The 22951-nt window shown below is 40.3% G+C and overlaps 1 protein-coding gene across 1 annotated transcript in view; it reads left to right on the forward strand.

The window, feature by feature from the left end:
• Window positions 1–3482: 3482 nt before the first annotated feature.
• Window positions 3483–22951, forward strand: part of RRP15 (ribosomal RNA processing 15 homolog) — a 39987-nt gene continuing 20518 nt past the window's right edge. Inside the window, 4 exon segments of the mRNA XM_047704482.1 lie at window positions 3483–3686; window positions 15324–15598; window positions 18092–18189; window positions 21083–21284. Of these exon segments, the coding sequence (XP_047560438.1) occupies window positions 3542–3686; window positions 15324–15598; window positions 18092–18189; window positions 21083–21284 (720 nt within the window). The 5' untranslated portion in view covers window positions 3483–3541.

Here is a 22951-nt window from a genome sequence, read left to right on the forward strand (position 1 = left end):
ACCCTGGGATCATGACCTGAGCCGAAGGCAGAGGCTTTAACCCACTGAGCCACCCAGGCGCCCCTGGTCCCTCTTTCTTATGCCTTCCCAAATGGCAACTCTGATATTCACTAAGATATCCTCTTCCTTTTTACAGTCTCCCTTCATGGATTTCTCCCTATGCAGAGAACCCATGCACTATCACTTAACCAGAATCTCTTTCCAGAGCCCCTGCCTAATCATTTTTGCATTCAGACCTTGCCAAAAAGCAGCAACCTTGCTCTGGATGCACTGTACAATGACCCTGACCTCTTATCTGTTCCATATCCGTTAGTTTAGAGTTCTTCAGTGTACTCACATCAGTCAAGCTGCAACAAACCATCCAGAAGAATTTATTGTTTTTGTTATCCTCCTATAAGTATTGGTGTTTTAACAAGGAATCCTTGTTTTAGTTCCCCTGATTCTTCCAGAATTGAATAATCCTCCAAGGAACTTTCTAATAGTGCTGTAGGTAGGCAGGGACTGTATGTGGGTGCTGACAATATTTTCATCACTTCCCTCATTCTAGCTTTGTATCAGTCGGGACCAATCAGGAGATGGAAACGCCTTAGTAATTTGAACAGGAAAGTTTAAGAAAAAGAGTGGTTAACTACAACCGAGCGTTGCAGTGACAAGGGATGGGCTGGTCAGAAATGAAGAGCATGCGTGCTAGAAGTGCTCTGCTATGAGACTGCATAAGGGAGTTGGCCAGGGAGAGCTGCTGGCCGCTGGGTGCTACTGAGCACTGTGCATTGCAGAAAGCGGAGGCTACCTGTGCTAGAGGAGTTTAGGGCGAGAGAAGCTATGGCAGGAGTCTCTAGGAAGACACACACTAGAAGCAGGAAGCTGGCTGCTCCTTCTTACAATGTCATTCTAGTGCCCTCTACTGACAAAGCTTAACAACCTGTTGGTAGGCAAAAGGAGACCATTTAAAGGATCCACCCATTTTTTCACAGAGCAGCCAAAAAGGGTGAATGTGACATTGAGAGGTTATAAACTGACAGCTATCATGGGTATGTTTATACAAATGCTCGTATAGAGGCACCGGGGTTGCTCAGTCACTTAAGCATCAGAGTCTTGATTTCAGCTCAGGTCATGATCTAAGGGTCGTGAGATCCAGCTCCATATTGGGCTTCATGCTGAACATGGAGCCTGCTTAGGATTCTCTCTCTCCCTCTCTCTCTCTCTCCCTCTGCCCCTCGTCCCTCCCACTCTTAAAAACAAATGCTCATATAAATATCTAGGTGACTTTGGTTATTTCCACAATTCCTGGACATTCTACTTGCAAAACTTTCAATTATCTTAGTTCATTGTAAGGGCATAGATTTCTTTTTTTCTAATTTATGCATTCCAGTGCTTGCCAGAAATTTCCACTGTCTGTTCTCAGCACATATGTGTTAAATGTCAAGGGCAACAGTCTGAGTAGGCAATATAGCTCAGTGGTTGAACAGACGCTGGAGCAGACTACTTAGGATTGAACATGATTCTGCCACTTGCTGGCTGTCACCTTGACCAAGTACTCCATCTCTGGTGTGCCTCAGCTCCCTCATCTTTATGATAGGAACAATAGTACCTACCACACTGGCCTACTGTGAAGATTAAGTGCGTTAACACAGGAATCTCCCACTTAACAGTAGCAATCCCTTTCTGAAAATCAGATTTCTGCATGAAAATCTGGAACCTATTTTAAAAAAGAAAAAAATGAATGAATGATAATCAACCAATTCTACCTTTCCAGCAATTTCTTAAATTACAGCTAAACATAGTAACTGCCTACTTATGAATAAGCCATCTTTTTTTTTTTTTTTTTAAGAGGGAGAAGTGGGTGGAGTGGGGGAGTGACAGAGGGAAAGATAAAGTATCCCAAGCAGAGCCTGAGCCTGGGCTGAATCTCACCCCTCTGAGGTCATGATCTGAATCGCTACCAAGAGCCCTACACTTAACGGACTAAGCCACACAGACTCTCCAAAATTAGCCATCATATTAAGATGTAAAATGCTCAGAATACCACTCCTGATCTTCAGTAATATTAACAAATGGTACCTTCTATGCCAGAGAGCCTTCTTGCCACTGTCATCATTTTTCTCTCTAACATTTATTTCTTCTCTACGGTTTTCTTCAACGCTTTCCCAACTTTGTTTTTGAACTCAGTGTAGAACACTAGGCCAAAACAAAGGTTAGGTAGGAAAGTCAGCAGGACACAGATTCAACACTAAGTGGTGAGGGATGATGGACACTGAGCTGGACTGGGAGAATCCAGGCCCCTGCCCCAAGGGGCATCCCCAGACATACTTCTTGCATTGACATGAATTGCACTTTTCAAAAGCTGGAATTTGATCTTTACTGATTGTATTTGGAATGTAACTTTTCCTGCACTGTTAAAAACAAGACAGTTGTTTTGTTTTAAAATATACTGAGTTGCGCTCGCTTTGGCAGCACATATACTAAAATGTACTGAGTTTGGCTTATGTAAATATAAACCCCCTCCCCAACAGCAGCTGGAATGTGTGGGATTGAGAAATCCGTACTCTCTTACAGATTTTAGGTTATTAAAAACCAAGAAACATTCTACCAGGAAAACATCAAGCTTAAGGAAAGCCTTTGGAATTCGTCCGGCCGACAGAACATGATGTAAAGTTTTGCTGTATTAGGAGTCTGACTTACTAACTTCGTTAATAGCTTATTGTCATTCATTAATTCACTCCTTCCAAGATTATTTTTTGATCTCCTGCTCTGGACCAGCTTTGCCAGCCTCAGGGGTGGAACGATGAATGAGATCTGGTCCTACTTTCAAGGAGTCAACAATTTAGGAGGAAAATGGTAGGGCCAGATTGCGGTAGCTGCCCGAAGGGTTGCCTCAGGGAGAGGCTGCCCTGGGGGACAGGAGCACCGCGTGGAAGCCCGAGATCCGCACACCAGGTCGGCCTGGCGCGGCCAGAGCCTGCTAGGTTCAGCGGAAGAAAGCGACGCTCTCTCCGCTTTGCGACTGGAAGCCAGGAAAGGGTTAATCAGAGGGCGTTTGCGTGATCAAGTGCTTGAGAAAGATCTTGTGTGTTGCGTTGTGACTCTTTGGTACTTTGGTACTCGGGGAGAGAGGATGACATTCCCGTATTGTCAGTACAGACGCAGCGCTCGCTTTCTCAGCCTCCCGGCTGCAGGGCGGGTCAGGGACCTTGCAGGAGCTCCCGAAACCTACATCCAGAAAGGCGGCCCGGAAGGGAAGCGGCCATAGCGAGACCATCAAAGGGGACCGCTCCGGCTTGCAGCAGCTGTCCAAGGGCAAGGGCGAGCTGGAAGAAGAGTCATCGGAGAACGTACATTCACTAATCTCTCCGCCTCTGGAGCGGACTCTGGTGAAGACTCCGACCACGCAGACCTCCCGCCGATTCACAGTCTGAGGCTCCAGCCCCGGAACTCCGGGCTAAATGGCCCCGCCCCGGAACCTTGTGTCGCCGGAACTAAAGGCCGAGGTCCTTTTGTGAGCACCGGTCGCAACTCTTACGGGCGCTTCCGGAGAGGAAACATGGCCGCGGCCGTGAGCGGCTCACGTGTGGGTGCAGGGAAAAAGCTGAAAAATTCGCTGAAGAAGAAGAAGAAGATGAAAATGGTAGCCAGGGCAGTAGCTTCGGAGTTGGAAGATGAGGGCAAAGACGCTGCCGACAGTGGAGGTAACCTACTAGGATTAAGCGTTGGCTGCTGAAAAAAAGGCCGGGTTGGATTCGCGGAAAGTAGAGAATGCGATTGACTTTGGGGCTAGTTTCATTTTGGGGGTCATGGAAGGTGCGACTTTGGCTCAGTGAGAATGGTTGGAGGTGGTGTTTAGGGAAGGGACGCTTTGAACTTCTACATTCTTTGACTAGGCATTTTTCACCGTCACTGTTATTGATTAAAAGGGATGAAACTGGTGCTGCTGACAACAGCAAAAAGGTTACAATGATAGAAGGCAGAATGAGGTGGGGGGTTATTTAAAATGACAAGGGTGGGAAAGGTTTCTTAGGGAACGAGGAGCAAAAGGCCAAAAAAGCTAAGAGGAAGATGGGTGGTGTACGTGACTTTTCTTGTGTGGTAGGTGCGTGACTCTGGGAGTTAGAGACCTGATACCAATAAATGAAAGAAGAGGATGTGGTTAAAGTAGAACAAAAGTATCAACTGATCTCTCAGAGACGCTTGTTAAAGGAAGGAAAGATGCTTTGTGATCATAGCTTAGATCATGTGAGAGTTACCTGCTCAAGATGGGGTCCAGTGGCTTCGCATCTCAGAATAACATCCAGAATCCGTAGACTGTATGATGTACCTCAGGTCGTTTTTTGGTCTCATGCTTTTCTACTCTGCCTCCTACTAACTACTAACTGTAATCTAGCCACATTGATATCCTTGAGATTTAACACATCAAACGGGCTCCCACACAAGAGTTTCATCACTTGTTGGCTTCACTGCCTAGATTATTTTTCAAATGCTTGCATGGCTGTAAAAGTAGTTATTACAATTATGGTCCAGTTAAAATGGTAAGAATGGAAACAGAAATCCATATCTTGTAGAACCCAGCTTGGGCATCGCTTTCTTCTGTCTTATGCGTATTACTCATAGTATGCTATGTTACTATTTTATTTTAACGTGTCTTTCATCTTACAGATTCCCCAGATGCTGGAACTATGTCTTATTTACTTTCATAGGGCCTTCCTTTTTAGTTTTTAGTATTGAGTAAATTTAGTATTGAGTGTTGAGTAAATTTTCTTGCTGAATAAATGAATGAGGTGGCATTTCATCTAGGCCGTGGAGGGGTGAATAATTTTTTGTTTGGGGGTGAAGAAGACAGTTTTCTCAGACATACAGGGAAAAGCACATACAGTGGCATGCAGTCTCTTAAAGTGCATGGGCTGTTTAGGACACAGCGAATTGTCTGCTGTGGCTGTAGCTTCCAAAGAAGTTATAGAAGTGAAACCGGAACAGAGGATAAAGCCAGATTCTAAAGAGTCTTGTGTGCCATATGAAGGAGATTGGCTTCTCCTTTTGTAGGCAGTAGGGAACAGTTGAGAACTTTTAAGGAGGAGAGGGACACCTGTTTATAAATACCACTGCCGACTGTATGGCAATTGACAGAGAATGCCAGAACCGTTGGTGGGCAGTGGCAAAACTGTGGTAGAGCTGGCCCCAGTACAGGACTGTGAAGAGACAGAAGGGCTCCACTTGAAATGTTTTTCAGAAGGAAAACATTCAGTTTTCAAAATAACCAACTTACAAAAAAACCCATAACACCATAAATTTTGGGTGTGCTCTAGAGGAATTGGATAATAATAGCTATATCTTTTGAGCTTTTGTATGTTCCGTGTACTGTTCTAAGCTCCTCATTGATATGTGTGCCATTTCTTTTGATTCTGACAACAACCCTATGAGATAGATGCTGTTATTCTCATTTTACTTATGGGAAGCTGAGGTCCAAAACGGTTATGATTTGCTCACCCAATACATACGCTGATCAGCAAGTTGATAAATGACACAGCCATTACTGAAGTTTGGCTATAGCACCTGAACTCTTGATCCCTACCCTTTTTCTCTTTACTTTCTTATCTGTATCCTTTAGGTTTTGACTTAGTTTTCTCTATCCACATTTTCCTTCAGGATTTAAACTGTACCTCTGTGACAGATAAATTATAAAGGGCCTCTTATTTAATAAATTCAATAATGTAGGTCCGTTGGTTATAAGATGGGACATCCTCCTTTTGTTTAATTCAGAATATCAGAATCTGCTATTTTCCTCTTATGAAATCAGTTATTTCTGGAAAGGTGACCAGCAGAAACAGCTTTTGTAGTTCAGAATTTGTGTACATGTGGCCTTGGCAGAACTAATAAGTTTTCAGAAAATTTCAGAGAATGGATGCTGAGAAACTATAAAGGCAGAAGATTAAATCTGTTTCAAACACATCAGTGAATCAGTGTGCAAATTATAAGCTTATTATTACAGTGAAGTGTACTGGCTTGTTTTATCAGGAAATTGAATTAGAGGCTTCTCTTTGAATTTTAATTGGATCCTAAAAATTGATAGGGATGTACCTTATCATATGAACATTTGAGAGCAAATTCTTTCAGCAAAATACTACTTACATTTCATAGAAAACACACAGGTTAAACCCATGCATTGTTTGAACTTTTCCTCCTTGCTTTAATTTATTTTGACACATTATATAAGAAAGATAGAAAATGATGCCTTTATGAGTGTAAGACTCTCAAGTACGGTTTGTCAGACTTCGCAGAAATTTCCTAGTTCTTAGCACGCCTTGTTGGTTCAGTCGGTTGTGTCTGCCTTCGAATCAGGTCGTGATCCAGGGTCCTGGGATGCCACCCCACATCGGGCTCCTTGGTCAGCAGAGGGCCTGCCTCTCTGACTTCCACTCCCCCTGCTTATGAGCTCTCTCTCTCTCTCTCAGACAAATAAATGAATTTTTAAAGAAGGAAATTTCCTAGTTCTGTTAAGAAAAACTTTGTCAGCTTCTAACGCTGTATCAGAATTTGGCGTAGAACTTGATACATGGTATAGTACTCGATGTCCGTTTAATCATTGAATAAATTGGAAACTGCTCTTAATGTGATTTTTACATTTTTCTCATGTATTAAGGTATTGTTGAGGGTAAAATTAACAGAACTTGTATATAATTCAAACTTACATGATAGTGAAATGGTTCAGACTGAATTTTAGTAAATTGTAATACTCTTCAGTAGGGTTTGAAATTTGGTCATAATAATATCACAAGTGATCACAAATCAGAGAAATGTGGAAGGTAAAATGCTACAGTCAGCATTTTAAGTAACAGATAAATATCGGGCATTATGAAGGGGGATGATGACACCCCTATCTCAGTCAGTATTGAACTGCTCAGATTTATTGAACTGATACCTTGTTGCAGGTTTTGATACAATATATAATTGGTTCTTAAGATTTTGTTCATTTATTTGACAGAGAGAAAGAGCGTGCAAGCAGTGGGTGCGGCAGGGAGAAGGAGAAGCAGGCTCCCCAATGCGCAGAAAGCCTGATGTGGGGCTTGATCCTAGGACCCTGGGATGGTGCATAACCTGAGCGGAAGGCAGACATTTAACCTACTGAGCCACCCAGGTGCCCCTAACGTTTGTATTCTTAAAACACATACAAGCGCACATAGCCTCCCTAGTCAATAAATCAACTCAGGTGAGGAAGGAAAAACTGGTTGATGGTATCAAGTATTGTAGAGAAGAAGTTGATAACCTCTACCTCTGAGTTATCCTTGAATTACTCAGATTGATTGAATTGATGCAGCTTGAAGCTTTAGACACAATGCTAACTTTATACTTAAGCTTGTAGTCTTTAAAAAAACAATCTTCTGTAGTCCGTAAATCAGCCCAGGTGGAAAAAGCCTTGGTCATTATCCAGTGCCATGATGTGATCAACCCTTCTCTCATAGCACGTGCCTGTAGGACTATAAACTGGTAGAGAAGAATGATAATTTCATGTTTTCTGAATTGTTCTGTTCACACACATGAAAAATGGCCATATGCTTCTAACGTAAGATTTGATAACAATCCAGTTTAGAAGGTCCTAGGAGCTATTGCTTCATTTTTGATAAACTACAAAGCTGTATTTTAGATATAATAATAACCCAGCAGATAAATGTGCTTTTTATCAAACTGTAGCTTATGGCCTCTTTCATCATTTAAGTTACTTAAAATAGCAAAGGAACATGTCTAAGAAATGAAATATATCATAGGCACTTGAATGGTTTAGCACTTTATAGGACAGACTCAGGAAGGAGATCACTTTCAGGCTTTGTGCTTTGGCTTGTCTAGACGGCACATGTAATCACATCTTTTAATTTGTCTCAGAGCGGCACTTTTTCATTTCGATTATTTTCATGAAAAGTTGGGATGACTTCATTTTTTTCAAAACTAAATGCCTTTTAGAAAAAAATTTAAAACATCAATTTTGAATATTCTAAATTTATTTTTTATTTTTATTTTTTTAAAGATGTAATTATTTAGGAGTGCCTGTGTGGCTTAGTCAGTTAAGTGTCTGACTTCGGCTTAGGTTGTGATCCCAAGGTTCTGGGATCAAGCCTCGTGTTGGGCTCTCTGCTCGGCAGGGAGCCTGCTGCTGCTGCTGCCCTTGCTTGTGCTCAGGCTCTCTCTCTGTGTCAAATAAAATCTTTAAAAAAAAAAAAAAGATAGGGGCACCTGGGTGGCTCAGCGGGTTAAAGCCTCTGCCTTCACCTCGGGTCATGATCCCAGGGTCCTGGGATGGAGCCCCATATTGGGCTCGCTGCTCAGCGGGGAGCCTGCTTCCTCCTCGCTCTGTGCCTGCCTCTCTGCCTACTTGTGATCTCTGTCTGTCAAATAAATAAATAAAATCTTTTTAAGAAAAGATACATTTATTTAAGAGAGAGAGAAAGCACAAGCAGGAGGGACAGAGGGAGAGAGAATCTCGAGCACATTCTGCACGAAATGTGGAGCCTGACCTGAGGATCCATCTTAAAACCGTGAAATCACAACCTCACCTGAAACCAAGACTTGAACATTCAACCTATTGTGCCACCCAGACACCCCAGAATACTCTAAATTTAGTAGTAATGGGCAGGAAAGATAACGTGGCCTGAGCAGAAAAAATGATAACTAGGGCAATGTGCATTGTTAGGCAAAATCAGAATGGAGATGAGGAATGGGCTGTTCTGGTTCACTGAGGCTTACAGAAACATTTCTTTTTAATTCACACTTTCTTTAACTATTTAATGAATATTTTCTGCATTCATTCAGTACATGTTAGTCTAAGTTGAAGATTCGAGTCAAAGCTTTCTAGTGCTTCAGAAGCCAAACAGCGCTATTGCTCTGCTCTGTTAACTTTGTGACTTTGGACTTACTTTCTTTTTTACTTTTCTTAAGCTTTAGAATTGTCACCTGTGTAGGTAGAACAATAAGAGCAACCCACGGAGTGTTGTGAGGATTAAATGATAGTGCCTGAAGAGTGCTTTAAACGGTAGCTTGCTCTGAATGCTTGTTAGCTAGTTACTACTCAATATTTTAGAGTACTTTGAGAAGTTGTGGGACATGGGGCACCTTGCTGGCTCTGTCGGTAGAGCGTGGCACCCTTGATCTTGGGGTCATGTATTTAAGCCCCACACTGGATGTAGAGCTTACTTTACAAAAGAGAAACAAGTTGTAGTGCAGTGACATTGACGACTTCTAAAGTCAAGTCCAAGGTAGCCTGCCTACACTTGATTCCCCCGTCACGTGCGCTATAGGCTCTAGCCCAGACGGCAGACAAAGTTACAGTGGAAGTGAAATCCCTTTTACCCACTCTTTTTTTGGCATCTTTCTTTAGTCTTTTGTGATCTCCCATCCCTGGTCTGTCTTCCAGGTTCTCAGCATTCTTGTCTGTCCACTGGTTACTCTCCATTATTTATTTCATGTCTACCATGTACCAGGTCTGTGTTAAGTGCTTTTCATGTGTTACCTGATTTAATCATGGTAACAACCCAGTGAGGTAGATAACTATTTTTCATGCCTATTTTGCTACAAGGAAATTGAGACAAAGCAGAGTCCGGTAACTCACCCAAGTTAATACTGTTGGAAAGTAGTGGACTAAGACATAATGCCACGTCTGTCTGATTTTATAATCTGAGCTCTTCACCCTTGTGCTGTAACTAGCTGGTCATCTAAAGCTTCCCATCCAGCACCTCCCACATCTTGGAGAGTCCAGCTACCAGACGTATTCCTTCCTTGTTCATTTCTCCTCCACAACCACATTAAAATTCTTATCGTGTGTGTCTCTGTGTGTAGTATGTAATCAGCACTTAAATGTTTACTATGGGCTAGGCACTCTTTTAAGAACGTTAATATATATTAACTCATTTAAGTATCACAAAACCACAATGAAGTCAATACTATTTTATTGCTATTTTTACAGATGGGGATTTTGTATCTGGAGGTAAGATTGAATTCAGGCAGCCTGACTTCTGTGTTCGTACTCTTTACTATTACTAGCTGATCTCTACCAAGTTTTTATGAGGAATTCTTTTTGATTTAGAGTAATTCTGAAGGTGTGGGGTAAGTTAAATGTTAACCAATAACCGTAATGCTCCCAGATGGTATTTGTATTTTAAAAGAACAACCTTCTTAATCCAATAGAGAAACTTTAAAAGTAAAGGCCTAAGGTAAGTACCAAGAGAGAAAAGCACTAGCAGTTTGGCCTCTTACTGGAAACACATACCTATAGCGTTGTAATTTTAAACCACTTGGTTTTAATTTGGGGGTTAATGTGCGTATTTTATTTCTTGGGTATTAAATCAGACCAGCTCTTTTATAAACCAGCCAGCTTTTTAGACTCAGTTCTTACTATCCAGTTTTTAGATCCAGTTTCAGCCAGTCTGAACTTCTTGTCATTTCATAAACATCTCACCTTTCATATTCCCATGCCTTTGGACATACTGGTTTATTCGGCCTGGAATGCCCATCATGATGATGATTATCGTAATTTTAATTTTTATGCAGGGCATTGACTCAGTCAGATCTAGGGAGTTTCTGTTCTAGATTTAGTGATCATACCCCCTGCCTTTTGCAGTTCACCTGGGTTGTGGAATCTTACTTCTTTGGCCTCCTCCTGTCTCTTGTCATTCAAACCCTTGCTTTACCTAGGAAGCAACTTTAATATAAATAATAAAAAATACCCCCAAACAGTCACCCTTTCTTTGTTGCCTTTTTTTTTTTTTTTTTTTAAGAAGAGCACTTAGAATTTTGCATATTGTAAAACCAATTTTGTGATTGGTTAACTGATTTATCTATCCTGCTAAACATATGACCTCTTCAAGGAGAGAAACCGAGACTTAGATTTTTTTGTTTTCCCCTTCACCATCGTTCATGAGTGCGCAGTAAATATTGAAGGACTGTGAGTCTTAAAACTTTATCCCACTTTCTAGCCAACAGCTAACCATATCTGGGATCAGGGACAGATGGTAAATTTGAAAGGGAGCTGGAAGTTTGGAGAAAAGGCAGCGGGAGTTGGGAAATGCCTGTGTCTACCTCAGAACCTTGGAAGTTTAACCCTGCCCTGCCAGTGTGCCAGTGTGGTAGCTGGTAGCCACTCGCTGCCTGTGGCTTTTTTTTTTTTTTTTTTTAAATAGGCTCCACAACCAGCGTGAAGCCTACTGTGGGGCTAGAACTCAAGACCCTGAGATCAAGAGTCAGCCATTTAACTGACTGAGCCATCCACGTGCCCCCACATGGAGCTTTTTAAATTTAAAGTTATCAAAGTGAAAAATCAAGTTCCTCGGTTGTACTGGCTGCATTTGAAGTACTCAGTAGCCTCTGATGCCCAGCGGCTAGTAGGCAGCTTTGATAATAGAACATTTCCATAAGTGCGGCAAGTTATATTGGAACCTTTAGTTATTGCTTCCAGTAAGTGTTCTTTGTAGCCCTTCCTTAATTTCCAGATTCTAAAAATAGAATGCAAACTTAGGGTTTAATGTTAAAGATAACAGAAGGCTTCAAAGGAATTTTTTACTTATCTGGTGCCCCTAGATATATGCACTTAACTTGTGTTGTTAAAGTCAGTTAGTTAAAAATTTTTTAAAAATCTCATCTTCAGGGGCGCCTGGGTGGCTCAGTGGGTTAAAGCCTCTGCCTTTGGCTTGGGTCGTGATCCCAGGGTCCTGGGATCGAGCCCCGCATCGGGCTCTCTGCTCAGCGGAGAGTCTGCTTCCTCCTATCTCTCTCTGCCTGCTTCTCTGCCTACTTGTGATCTCTGTCAAATAAATAAATAAATAAATCTAAAAAAAAAAAATCTCATCTTCAGGGACGCCCGGGTGGCTCAGTGGGTTAAGCCGCTGCCTTCGGCTCAGGTCATGATCCCAGGTTCCTGGGATCGAGTCCCACATCAGGCTCCTTGCTCAGCGGGGAGCCTGCCTCTCTCTCCGCCTCTGCCTGCCTCTCTGCCTGCTTGTGTTGCTTTCTCTCACTCTCTTTCTGACAAATAAATAAATAAAATCTTTAAAAAAAAAATCTCATCTTCATAGGATACAGTAAAATTTTAAGAACCAGTTCTGCTTTCTGATTGGTTTTATCTTTGGTATCCTAGGAGTAAATCCTGGTTTTTAGTATGCTGGAGGACCTTATTACATTGGCATTTTTTTATTTATATAAAACATGATCATTTCCATTTGTAGTGAATGCCAGACACCTCTGAGCTAGAACTTCTTAAAAAAAAAAAAAAAAGACAAATAAAAATGATCAATTTAGTGGATTCTTTTTGAATTTGTTAAATTGGTTTATACATGTTGTATAAAATGGTGTTAAAGGCTTTTCACGGATTTATTGTATGCCTATAATAGGCATACTGTGGTAGTCAATCTGGATAAGAAACATAGCAAGAAAAAGAGCCAAAGTTTGTAAGCAGAGAATTGGAATAGCTCGTACAGTCCTAAAGTCTTGTGGCAGCCTTTGCAGTGCAACTGAGAAGGTCAGATTGTTGCTATCTGTGTGCGAATGCATCAGGACAAAACACTAGATGTCAGTATTGTAGTTTTGACATGTTACCCGGGGCGGTAAAACCTTCTGTTTTTAATCACCCAAGTATTCTTCATTCACATAGACATTTAAGCCCTTTCTGCCTCTTTACGTTTAAATAAATTCTTATTAGAAAAAGCACTTGTCAGATAATTGTGTATTTTGTTATTAATACCTATGAAAGGCTACTGGCTCTGAGGAATAAAACATGTATAATATTAACATCTTTATTTTTCAGGTAATTACATTCTTCAAACTTTGCTTCTCAGTGTACTTTCTAGGAACAGTGGTCCCAGCAGTTGCTTCTGAGGGAAAAATTGTGTGACTCTGAAATCTGGTGTATAAGTAGACACTTAGTTTCATTGAATTGAATGATGGTGCTAACAGCTTTTGTTTGGCAAAATCTAGATACTTTTAAAAATACTTCGTAAATAATAAAGTTCTTAAATCACCTGTATGTGCATGTCAAAGCCTAGAATCCCGTGTCCTCAGATTTCTTAAATTTACCCAGCGTGCAGCATGTAGAGAAGGCTTCAAATTAAATATGTGGCAAATGAGTCTCTATTTAAAACTTTTTTTCTCTTTATTGAGAAATGTGTAGGGACACCTGGGTGGCTCAGTCAGTTGGGCGTCTGCCTTTGGCTTGGGTCATAGTCCTGGGGTCCTGGGAGCAAGTCCCATGTCGGGCTCCTTGCTGGGCGGGGAGCCTGCTTCTCCCTCCGCTTGCCTCTCCCTCTGCCTGCTGTTCCCCCTGCTTGTGCTCTCTCTCTGACAAATAAATAAATAAAATCCTTAAAAAAAAAAAAAGCGAAATATGCAGCACATTACGGCAGTGGAATTACTAATAAGTTCCTTTATTATTTCCTTTACTTTCTGATAACACTGGCACACTTTGAAGATACTTTTCCTTAACTGTTTGAGGTTCATTTTTTCTACATCTGTAAAATGTTTTGTTTATATTTTTATTTGCTGTTTTCGAAGATTATAAATTTTTATCTTAAGTGTATTAAGTATTTATTTTTACATCTTTTGCATTTCATGAATTCCCAACACTTAAGGCATTGTGCAAAAGTAATAGCAAAACTGCAGGTGTTATAATGATTAGCTAAGTGGGACCTTTCTGGCAGTTCTCTCTTACTTCATGGCTTAGGGTCGAGAGACGAGAGAGGATCACTCAGACATTAACAGGCCGCTGTACATTCAGCTCCTTTCATTTTGGTCATGGCAATAAGCTGAATTAAAAGGGGGAAAGAAGGCTAAGATGTTATCTGAAATCAGAATATGCACATTTTCTTGAAATGACTTAAGAAAGGGGGTCTTAGAGCTGAGGAGTTAGGCACATTATTTTTTTTTTTTTTAAAGATTTTATTTATTTATTTGACAGAGAGAGAGATCACAAGTAGACAGAGAGGCAGGCAGAGAGAGAGAGGGAAGCAGGCTTCTTGCTGAGCAGAGAGCCCGATGCGGGACTCGATCCCAGAACCCTGAGATCATGACCTGAGCCGAAGGCAGCGGCTTAACCCACTGAGCCACCCAGGCGCCCCTAGGCACATTATTTTGAAGTAACAACAAAAGACAATCCAACTTCTCAGGTAGAAGGAGAAGTTCTGGTTGTGATGCTAGGCTTTGTATGCGCACATGGACCCAGCGCACACTTCCTGAAATGCCATGCTTTGTTCACTCCTCTTCTGCTTATTAAGGAACATTCTGAGTTACCAAGCTCTTGGATGATTTTCTCTTTTGAAGTATTTCCTAGTAAGTTCCACTGGCTTCTGAAGAACAGAAAACAGAAGCTGTCCAGAAGGCTGTGGATCACATAGATGTCTGCAGACTGTGCTGGCTGCTTGTGCTCTTGTTAGTAAAGTTCGGTGAACTTCAGAAGTTGAGAAAGGCCACAAAACATAAACTGTAAAAGCTTCTCAATGAGTTAGTTTTCAAGTAAGGCCACCAACTAGACTCTTACTTCTGCCAAGCCGCTGATCCCAGCTCTTTGAACCTTATAAGATGAACTAGCTGGCAAATAACCTGTATATGCTTCTTTCGGAGGTTGTGCAAGATACAATTCCAACAGTACACTTTTGTGTCTACAGCTCAGAACTTGATACTGTCATTTGGTCATCCAGCAGTGCAATTGAGTCTTCAGTATCTTGGGCAGATATTACTTTATATTAGATCATTTTTTGGAAATGTTAAACATCTAATTTTATAATGTTATATGCAAATTCTATGAAAGGAGGTTGGTTGTTTTGTTCTGTTTTGTTTTGTTTTTTAGACTTTCCTACCCACTAATTCAGAATTTTAAATATCTGGGTCAAATCCCCAGAGAAGTTAATCTAACTTCTCTGTACCATGGAAACATTGTTCCATCATCTTGATGGATTAAAGTTTTTTGTTAATCGTTTTAAAAATAATTTTCATTAGTCTCTTTAAGTAGTTCAATGACACAAGTAAGGCCCATGGACTTGAACACACTCTACACTGCTCCCATGTCGGCATCTGCAATAGGAAACAGAAGGTGGTGTGGGCTTTTGGATTTGCTTCTGCTGCCTGGGTCCTGGGTGCTGAAGCCCAGCGTGGTGGGGCCAGGTCTTTGGGGTTTGATGGCAGTAGGATGGAGGGACCTTTTGCTCTCTGCTATGACTGCAGCTTTGGGACTTACAAAGCCCTCTCTTGCGCAAATGGAGACAGATGGAGAACTGTCAGCTTTATGACGGGTTCTGGGGATCTGGCGCGGCTTTGACAACCTGTTCCTCCAGTGTTAAAGTTTAATTTGTTTCTACTCTTAGGTTCTGTAGGAAGTTGTGAATCAGAAAAGGATCACTTTTCTACAGATGATGAAGCAGTGGAAGCTGACAATGAAGATGAAGTTGAACCCTGTGGCAATGGAAATGAACATACAGCCGAAGCTAGTGTTGGAACTAATGTGGGCTGGGCGGATGCCATGGCTAAAATTCTTAACAAGAAAACTCCTAAAAGTAAATCCACTATTCTGGTCAAAAACAGAGAGCTGGAAAAGGAAAAAGAAAAGTTAAAGCAAGAGAGACTAGAGAAGAGAAAACAGGTGTGTCTTACCAGTTGTTTTGTAGATTAGATTGTTTGTCTAGTCTAGTCTAGTTCCTATCTGTACCAACTTGTTCCTGGCAGTGTTGGTCCACTTAACAGTCCAGTTTTTTAACTTGCCTTTTTTTTTTTTTTTTTTAAGATTTTATTTGTTTATTTGACAGACAGAGATCACAAGCAGGCAGAGAGGCAGGCAGAGAGAGAGAGGAGGAAGCAGGCTCCCCGATGAGCAGAGAGCCCAATGTGGGGCTCGATCCCAGAACCCTGGGATCATGACCTGAGCTGAAGGCAGAGGCTTTAACCCACGGAGCCACCCAGGCGCCCCTTTAACTTGCTTTTTACATAGGGGTGAATAACCAAGCATTTGTACAGAAACCTAGTCTAAATTACTCCATTGAGCATGTTCATTTTTTGATCATCTAAGCAAAGAAATAGAAATTAAACTCCTGAGAAACTTGACCTTTTAAAGTCAAATAAATTATTCATGTGGCAGTGATTCCTGGGTCTAAATATTTCATTCAGTTTAGCTGTCTGTATGCTAACATTATTAGATTCTGAACCAACAGAATCATGTTAGTTACTTTTTGCTAAAAACCTATTTTGTAATATGAATCTGTGAAGATATCCTTGTCAGGGATTGGTTGCAGTTCCAGAAATGGACTGTTTGACTGCTAGATAAACTCAAATTCATTATACCTTTTGTTAAATCGCTCATTTAACTAGGACAGTCTGCTGATTCAAGGCCAAAAGTTGGACTTCATTTTGCTGTTGTGTATTATAAAAATAAAGAGAAATAGTAAGGTTTTTAAATCCCGTGTACTCAATGAAGTATTTCTGTGTCTAAAATACTTGGTTAGTGAAATAAATACTATTTTCTGCGAAAATAACTTTCTGCAATCATACTGACAATATAAAAGTATTAATTTCCAAGAGGTACTTTATAGGTAAAATGAAAGGAAAATGAAACAAAAGAAAAGTAGATTTAGATTGGCATATATTTCCTTTTAAGGAATATATTTCTTTTAAGTTCATCATCCCCTTATCTTGTTTCAAGGTGAATTATTTTCTTTGTTCCAAATACTAGTACTCTGTAAAAGCTGTATAATGATGGAACTTTTTAAGTGTTGCTTTTAGAAACAGAGCATACTGTGCTCTTCAGTATTCTTTTTACTTTAAGATAAATTTTTTCTCTAAATCTTATTGATAGCTTTTCAACTGAAAATTTGAATCATTACTATCTGGCAAAAGCTGAAGGAAGCTTTACAAATATTAGAATCCTTAATTACCTCTAGTCCCAGTGTTCTAGTGAAAGTAAGAACATTTTGAAGTCAAGAAAAAATGAGTTTCTAACTCAACTCTAGGCCAGTCCTTTGAGTGCTGGAGATGATACTGTTCACATAATGGATGAAAACACGTTGATACAAGAAAAAGGGCACAGTCTCTACAAATGCTCTTATTATGTATTTCTGAGTAGAGTCTGTGCAGATTATCATTGTTTTTTACTGTTACATATCAGTTTCTGGAATATCTAGTACTTATTTCTCATCATAAGTTTAAAATTATACTTCAAACAGTTAAAAACTATTTTGGGATTGTGCATGCCGTGGGTACTACAAATAAGAATTAACTGTTTTAAACTTAAAAGTAAGATTTCTAAATTTCTGCCATAATCTGATAGTGAATTTCATAACAGTTAAAGTAAATTATCTTATTTGGGGAGAAATCTATTCTTTTTAGAAAGAAATCAGGCTAATCTATGGTGAGCACAATTTGATTTAACTATGATTAGACATTTTCATTAATACAAAAATAAGAGGTTAGATGGATGCAGAAAAGCAATCGATAAAAGGAGATTTTTTTCCCCCATAGATTCTTATTACTGCCTTTGATGCTTACTAACATCCTGGTGATCAGTTCATTACATTCCATATATTTGATTGTAGGTGATATGTTGGCCTGAGACAGCAGTATATACCAATGCAGTGTATTGGGGTGTCAAGTCAGGTGCCTTGGACCAGAGCACTACTGGATACAATGCTATTATTTTAAAAGCTGATGCAAATTTTTAATTATTCTGTTTGCTGAGAAAGACAGTTTCTGAGAAAATAAACAGTATTTAAACTTGTGATTATCAAAGACCGTAGTTTGGGGTCTTTCTAATGCTTCCCTCTGATGATCTGGTGGTGGCAGGTCAAGCATATGGCTCTCTCACATCCTACCTTGTCCTTCTTGCCTCAGTATCCTGGCAGCTGTCCAGGCCCCCGCTGTCAGAGAGCCTGACAGAAACTCACTTTGTGCTTCTCACATGACATGCAGAGTGCTAACCACAGGCCCCCTGAGCTGAACCCCTAAAAGTGTGGGGTTTTTTCAGTTCTGTGACACACTAAGCCAGAATGATTTATTACCTTTGTCCTTGCACAGAGTATCATATCAAAGTTCGCTGCACTTTCAAAAATGCCTAATAGTCTTTCACATCACAATATTTATAACACAGCTTGATAAGAAGCGGGAATGGGAAATGATGTGCAGAGTAAAGCCAGATGTTGTCAAAGACAAAGAAACAGAGAGAAATCTTCAGAGAATTGCAACAAGGTAAGACGGTTCTGCCCTTTAAAAAGTGAGTATACGAAAGCTTTGATGGTGATCCATTTCTGACTCGACCTGATCTTAAGCTCTGCTTCTCAGCCAAGTGATTTATATCAAAACCTGCCTATTTAATCCTGAATTCAACGAAAGATTTTACAGGTCTCATGAGGCAAGCATATAACGTCCTCAGTGTATATTTGGTCTGAACCTAGTGCAAATCACACTGTTTCTGTAGTCAGGAGAACAGTGTAATTAGACATGCATTTCTCTTACGATGGTTATCTGAATTTATGACTATAGGTGATTATTGTTGTTATCTTACATTATACTTAGGGCATCACCAATTATGTATTACAATAGCTTCATGCTGTCCTTTCATTCTGCATTTTTTTTTTTTTACCATTGGCACCAAACATTGATGTCCTCCATGTCCAAAGATAAATAGAATCTGGTGGCTGCCAGGTGGCCCTTGTCAACTCACCTGTGGGAATAAAGTCTCTGAGACTAGAGGCATGTCCTGTGTGTTGGGAGCTTACAGCAGGAGATTGTCAGGGGCGTTGGGGAAGATTGCACAGAGGAGAGAACATGTGAGCTGCTACTTGAAAAATACAGCAGTTCTACTTAGTGGAACTATTTTTGATTTTCTAGTTACCTATATTATTGGGTCATCTTTTAATCCACATAGGTGTTCTAGAGTGACATAGATAGAGCCAGACTGCTAGGTTCAAACCCCAGCACTGACTTACTACCTGTGTCCTTGGGCATGCTACCTAATTTTTACTTCATTTTATTTACCTATAAAAGCAGTGGACTATTAATATCTACCCTGCAGGATTTCTCTGAGAATTAAATTAATAACATGCACCTCCCTTTCCTCACTTTGGCCCCAGCTGTGCTCTGAAGGGTATGGAATTTTATCCTCCTTACAAGCTAATAAGCTAGCCTGTTAGTTTCCTGGTTACTGCCAGAAGAGAAGAGACTTTTGGGTCAGAGACAAAGGACTTTATTCCTCTTGGCAAAGTAGCCAGAGCATCACATTTCCACTGGTTCCCTTTGTCCCTCATTGGTAACACAGGTGCCGTGTAAGGATGCGTGAGCGGGCAATGGGTTGTGTTACAGAAGAACACTCGACTTGGGAATCCACCGCTTTTATGGTGAATGGTAACAAGCCTGCTCTTTGTCTGGGGGGAGACGTTACCTCATGTCTCAAGGTTGCACCCTACAAACTCAACTCGCAGAAATGCCTGGTGTAAAAAATAATCAGGGCCTCACATCCTTAAAAAACGTAGCAGGAACACGCAGGGGTACTCCAGGTACATGGCAGAGTGCCTCTCCCGGTGACAGAATTGTGGAGCTTGAAAGGATAGTAATGGTTTGAATCGGTATTGTCCAGTAGAAATATAATGGGAGCCACATACATAATGTAAAACTTTTTTGTAGCCACATACTATCTAGATAATACGGTAAAAATAAATAAATAAATTGTACCAATGTATTTTATTGAACCCAAAACATTCAAATTATTTTTTATTTTATCATGTAATCAATATAAAAGTTTTTGGTGAGGGGCGCCTGGGTGGCTCCGTGGGTTAAAGCCTCTACCTTCAGCTCAGGTCATGATCTCAGGGTCCTGGGATCGAGCCTCACGTTGGGCTCTCTGCTCAGCAGGGAGCCTGCTTCCTCCTCTCTCTGCCTGCCTCTCTGCCTACTTGTGATCTCTGTCTGTCAAATGAATAAATAAAATCTTAAAAAAAAAAGTTTTTGTTGAGATATTAGAAGTCTCTTTTTTCATATTAAGTCTTACAAATTTAGTCCTATTTTAAACCTGAAGCATAGTGCAGTTTGGATGAGACAGCCGCATTGCATGGCTCAGCAGCTCCCTGTGGCTCATGGCTGCTGTGATGGACACTACAGGTCTCAGTCTTCAGAATCCTTCTTGGAATGAATTTAACTATAGAACAAATATTTAAATAAGTAGTTCATTTTAAAATAGGACTTTAAAATTAGTTTTATATCAGGGTAAAATTAGTTTTGTATCAGGGTGCCTAGGTGGCTCAGTCAGTTAGGTGTCTGCCTCTGGCTTCAGTCGTGATCCCAGGGTCGTGGGACGGAGTCCCGCATTGGGCTCCCTGCTCGGAGGGGAGCCTGCTTCTCCCTCTGTCTGCTGTGTGCGTGCTCTCCCTCTCTCTCAAATTTTTAAAAAATTAGTTTTTTATCATAAGAGTTGCAGATAATATAACTGAATTCTTTTTAAGCTACTTGAGTATTATTTTTTCCATTTATAGAAGAAACTGAAATCTGGAAAATCTTTCGTAGTGTCGGGGTGAGACAGCTAACTGTAGAGGATGTTCTCTATCCATTATATCATGATGTAATTATTATGTAATATATTTTGAGGAATAGATATTTGCATTAAAAGTAATTTTCAGGGGCGCCTGGGTGGCTCAGTGGGTTAAGCCGCTGCCTTCAGCTCAGGTCATGATCTCGGAGTCCTGGGATCGAGCCCCGCATCGGGCTCTCTGCTCAGCGGGGAGCCTGCTTCCTCCTCTCTCTCTGCCTGCCTCTCTGCCTGCTTGTGATCTCTCTGTCAAATAAATAAATAAAATCTTTAAAAAAAAAAGTAATTTTCAGTTCTAATTGCACAAAAGTTGATTGAGAAAGATGAAAGCTGAAAAGAAAAATCCTATCAGTCCATATATATTTATTCTCTATTCAGAAATTTATATTCTTTCATTGAAACGTTTGTTCATTTTTTAGATTCAGCTCTTTTCATTTGAGTGCCTATTACATGTTTGCCTCTTTCCTAAGCTGTAAAAGCACATTGTTCTTAACCTCACAGTTTGTGTTCTAGTGTAACTGTTACTTAACTATGTTATTCTGGTCATTTGATGTTCTGTAGGGGTGTGGTACAGTTATTTAACGCCGTTCAGAAGCACCAAAAGAGCGTTGATGAAAAGGTCAAAGAAGCTGGAAGTTCTATTAGAAAACGGGCTAAGTTGATATCGAGTGTTTCCAAGAAAGATTTCATCCGTGTTCTGAGAGGGATGGATGCAAGTACAAGTGAGAAAAGTTCGACTGGAAAGAACTTGAAAGCCAAACAGGTAAAGCATTTATATAGGACTCAGTGCATCAGACTTTTAGTTCTTAAAGTTTTGGGATGAAAAAGCAAACTATAAATTTAAGAGTTAGTATTCTTAAGTTTCATGATAATTTATTCAGTATGGAAGTTGCCATTTAGAGGTGACGTACATACTGATGCTCTGAGAACTCAGGGACCAGTGGATTCACGTCAGTCTGTGAGAGATACCAGGTCTCTCTTACCTGAAATCCTGCTTTTTGTGCATTTTGGAGAACAGAAACCTGAGCGAGGGATACAGCTTCACTTTGCAACTTCGCCCACAGAGGTAATTGTGATGGCGTTTAACTTCTAAAATAGGAAGGTTCAGAGCTTTGGGGAACACAGTGGAAGGTAGTCTTTGCACTGAGGCTGTTCGGTGATGTTTGACTAGTTGGAGGATGAAGAGTATAAATCCTGTTCACGATCTTTGGCTTGATAACTTTGCTTCTCCAGTCCTGTTGACCTGCGGACTCCAGTAGGTACCGCGTGAAAGTTCTGAAATCTGCCTTACTCACAAAAGGGCTGTTCTGTTTGGTTTTGTTTTTTAATTAAAGTACTGGTGTGTTTGATGGCTTAATTTCTATTGCCAACAAAAAGTGCTTCAATCTGGAGTCTCCGTTGTAAGCGTTTTGTCTTTGCTTTGCCAGTCGAAACTCTGGGAAGAATAGCATATAGGAATGTCATGTTAACCTAGAGCTGAGGTACTTTTCAAGTTCTTTAAGCTGCCAGTTTTGCCTAAATTTGACAAAAGTTTTCTAAGCTATTTAACTTTGTCTCTCTTGCATATTAAAGGACCCAAATTGGTTTTATTTATTTATTTATTTAATTTTTTTTTTCCCAAAGATTTTATTTGAGAAAGAGAGAGACAGAGATGGCGACAGAGATAGCTAGAGGGAGCACCAGCAAGGAGGAGAGGGAGAAACGGGCTGAGCAGGGAGCCCGATGCGGGGCCAAAGGCAGGTGCTTAGCCGACTGAGCCACCCAGGGACCCCTCCAAATTATTTTTCAATATTTACATAATACTGATGCTCACTGATGCTGCTGTTTTAACATGTCAGAAGTAATTATAAACACATGAATACTGTGTTTGGGGATGATTACTTTTTAGTTAAAAAAAAATCTAACCTGCTGTGTTCTCACGAGGGACATTTTACTCTAAAAGTTAGAGAACGATCCAGCAGCATTGCGTGAGGAGTTAATAGCAAGATGGAGAAAGACAGACTTAACTCTTTTTCTTTTTTCTGTTCATTTCAGAACGACTTTAATAGAGGCATTTGTTTTTGCTTTGGTATTATTTTTTTCATGAGTTATACCATTGTTGCCTTTTTTTCTTACCATTTACACTTTTCCTTTGACTTTTTTTTTTTTTCCTATTTCACTGTCAAACCGAAATGGGTTTGCTCTAAAAGTAATTTGTTTCTAGAGCTTCTTCTCCCATACTAACAATATCTTGGCACATTTCTTTTAAAAATGTTGCTTTCACTTTGGCTTCATATTTAGGGAAAAACCACCAGACTTACTTTTTTTTATTGGACTTGGTTTTGCATCTGAATAATATTAAAGTACTATGGTATTTGTGATTGGGTCAGTTACTAATATCTAAAATGCTTGCCTAGTTGTACCTGGTGCTATCCTTCTATCTTTCAAAAT

This window comes from Lutra lutra, chromosome 15 (genome assembly GCF_902655055.1).
Source record: "Lutra lutra chromosome 15, mLutLut1.2, whole genome shotgun sequence".
Taxonomy (NCBI): Eukaryota; Metazoa; Chordata; class Mammalia; order Carnivora; family Mustelidae; genus Lutra; species Lutra lutra.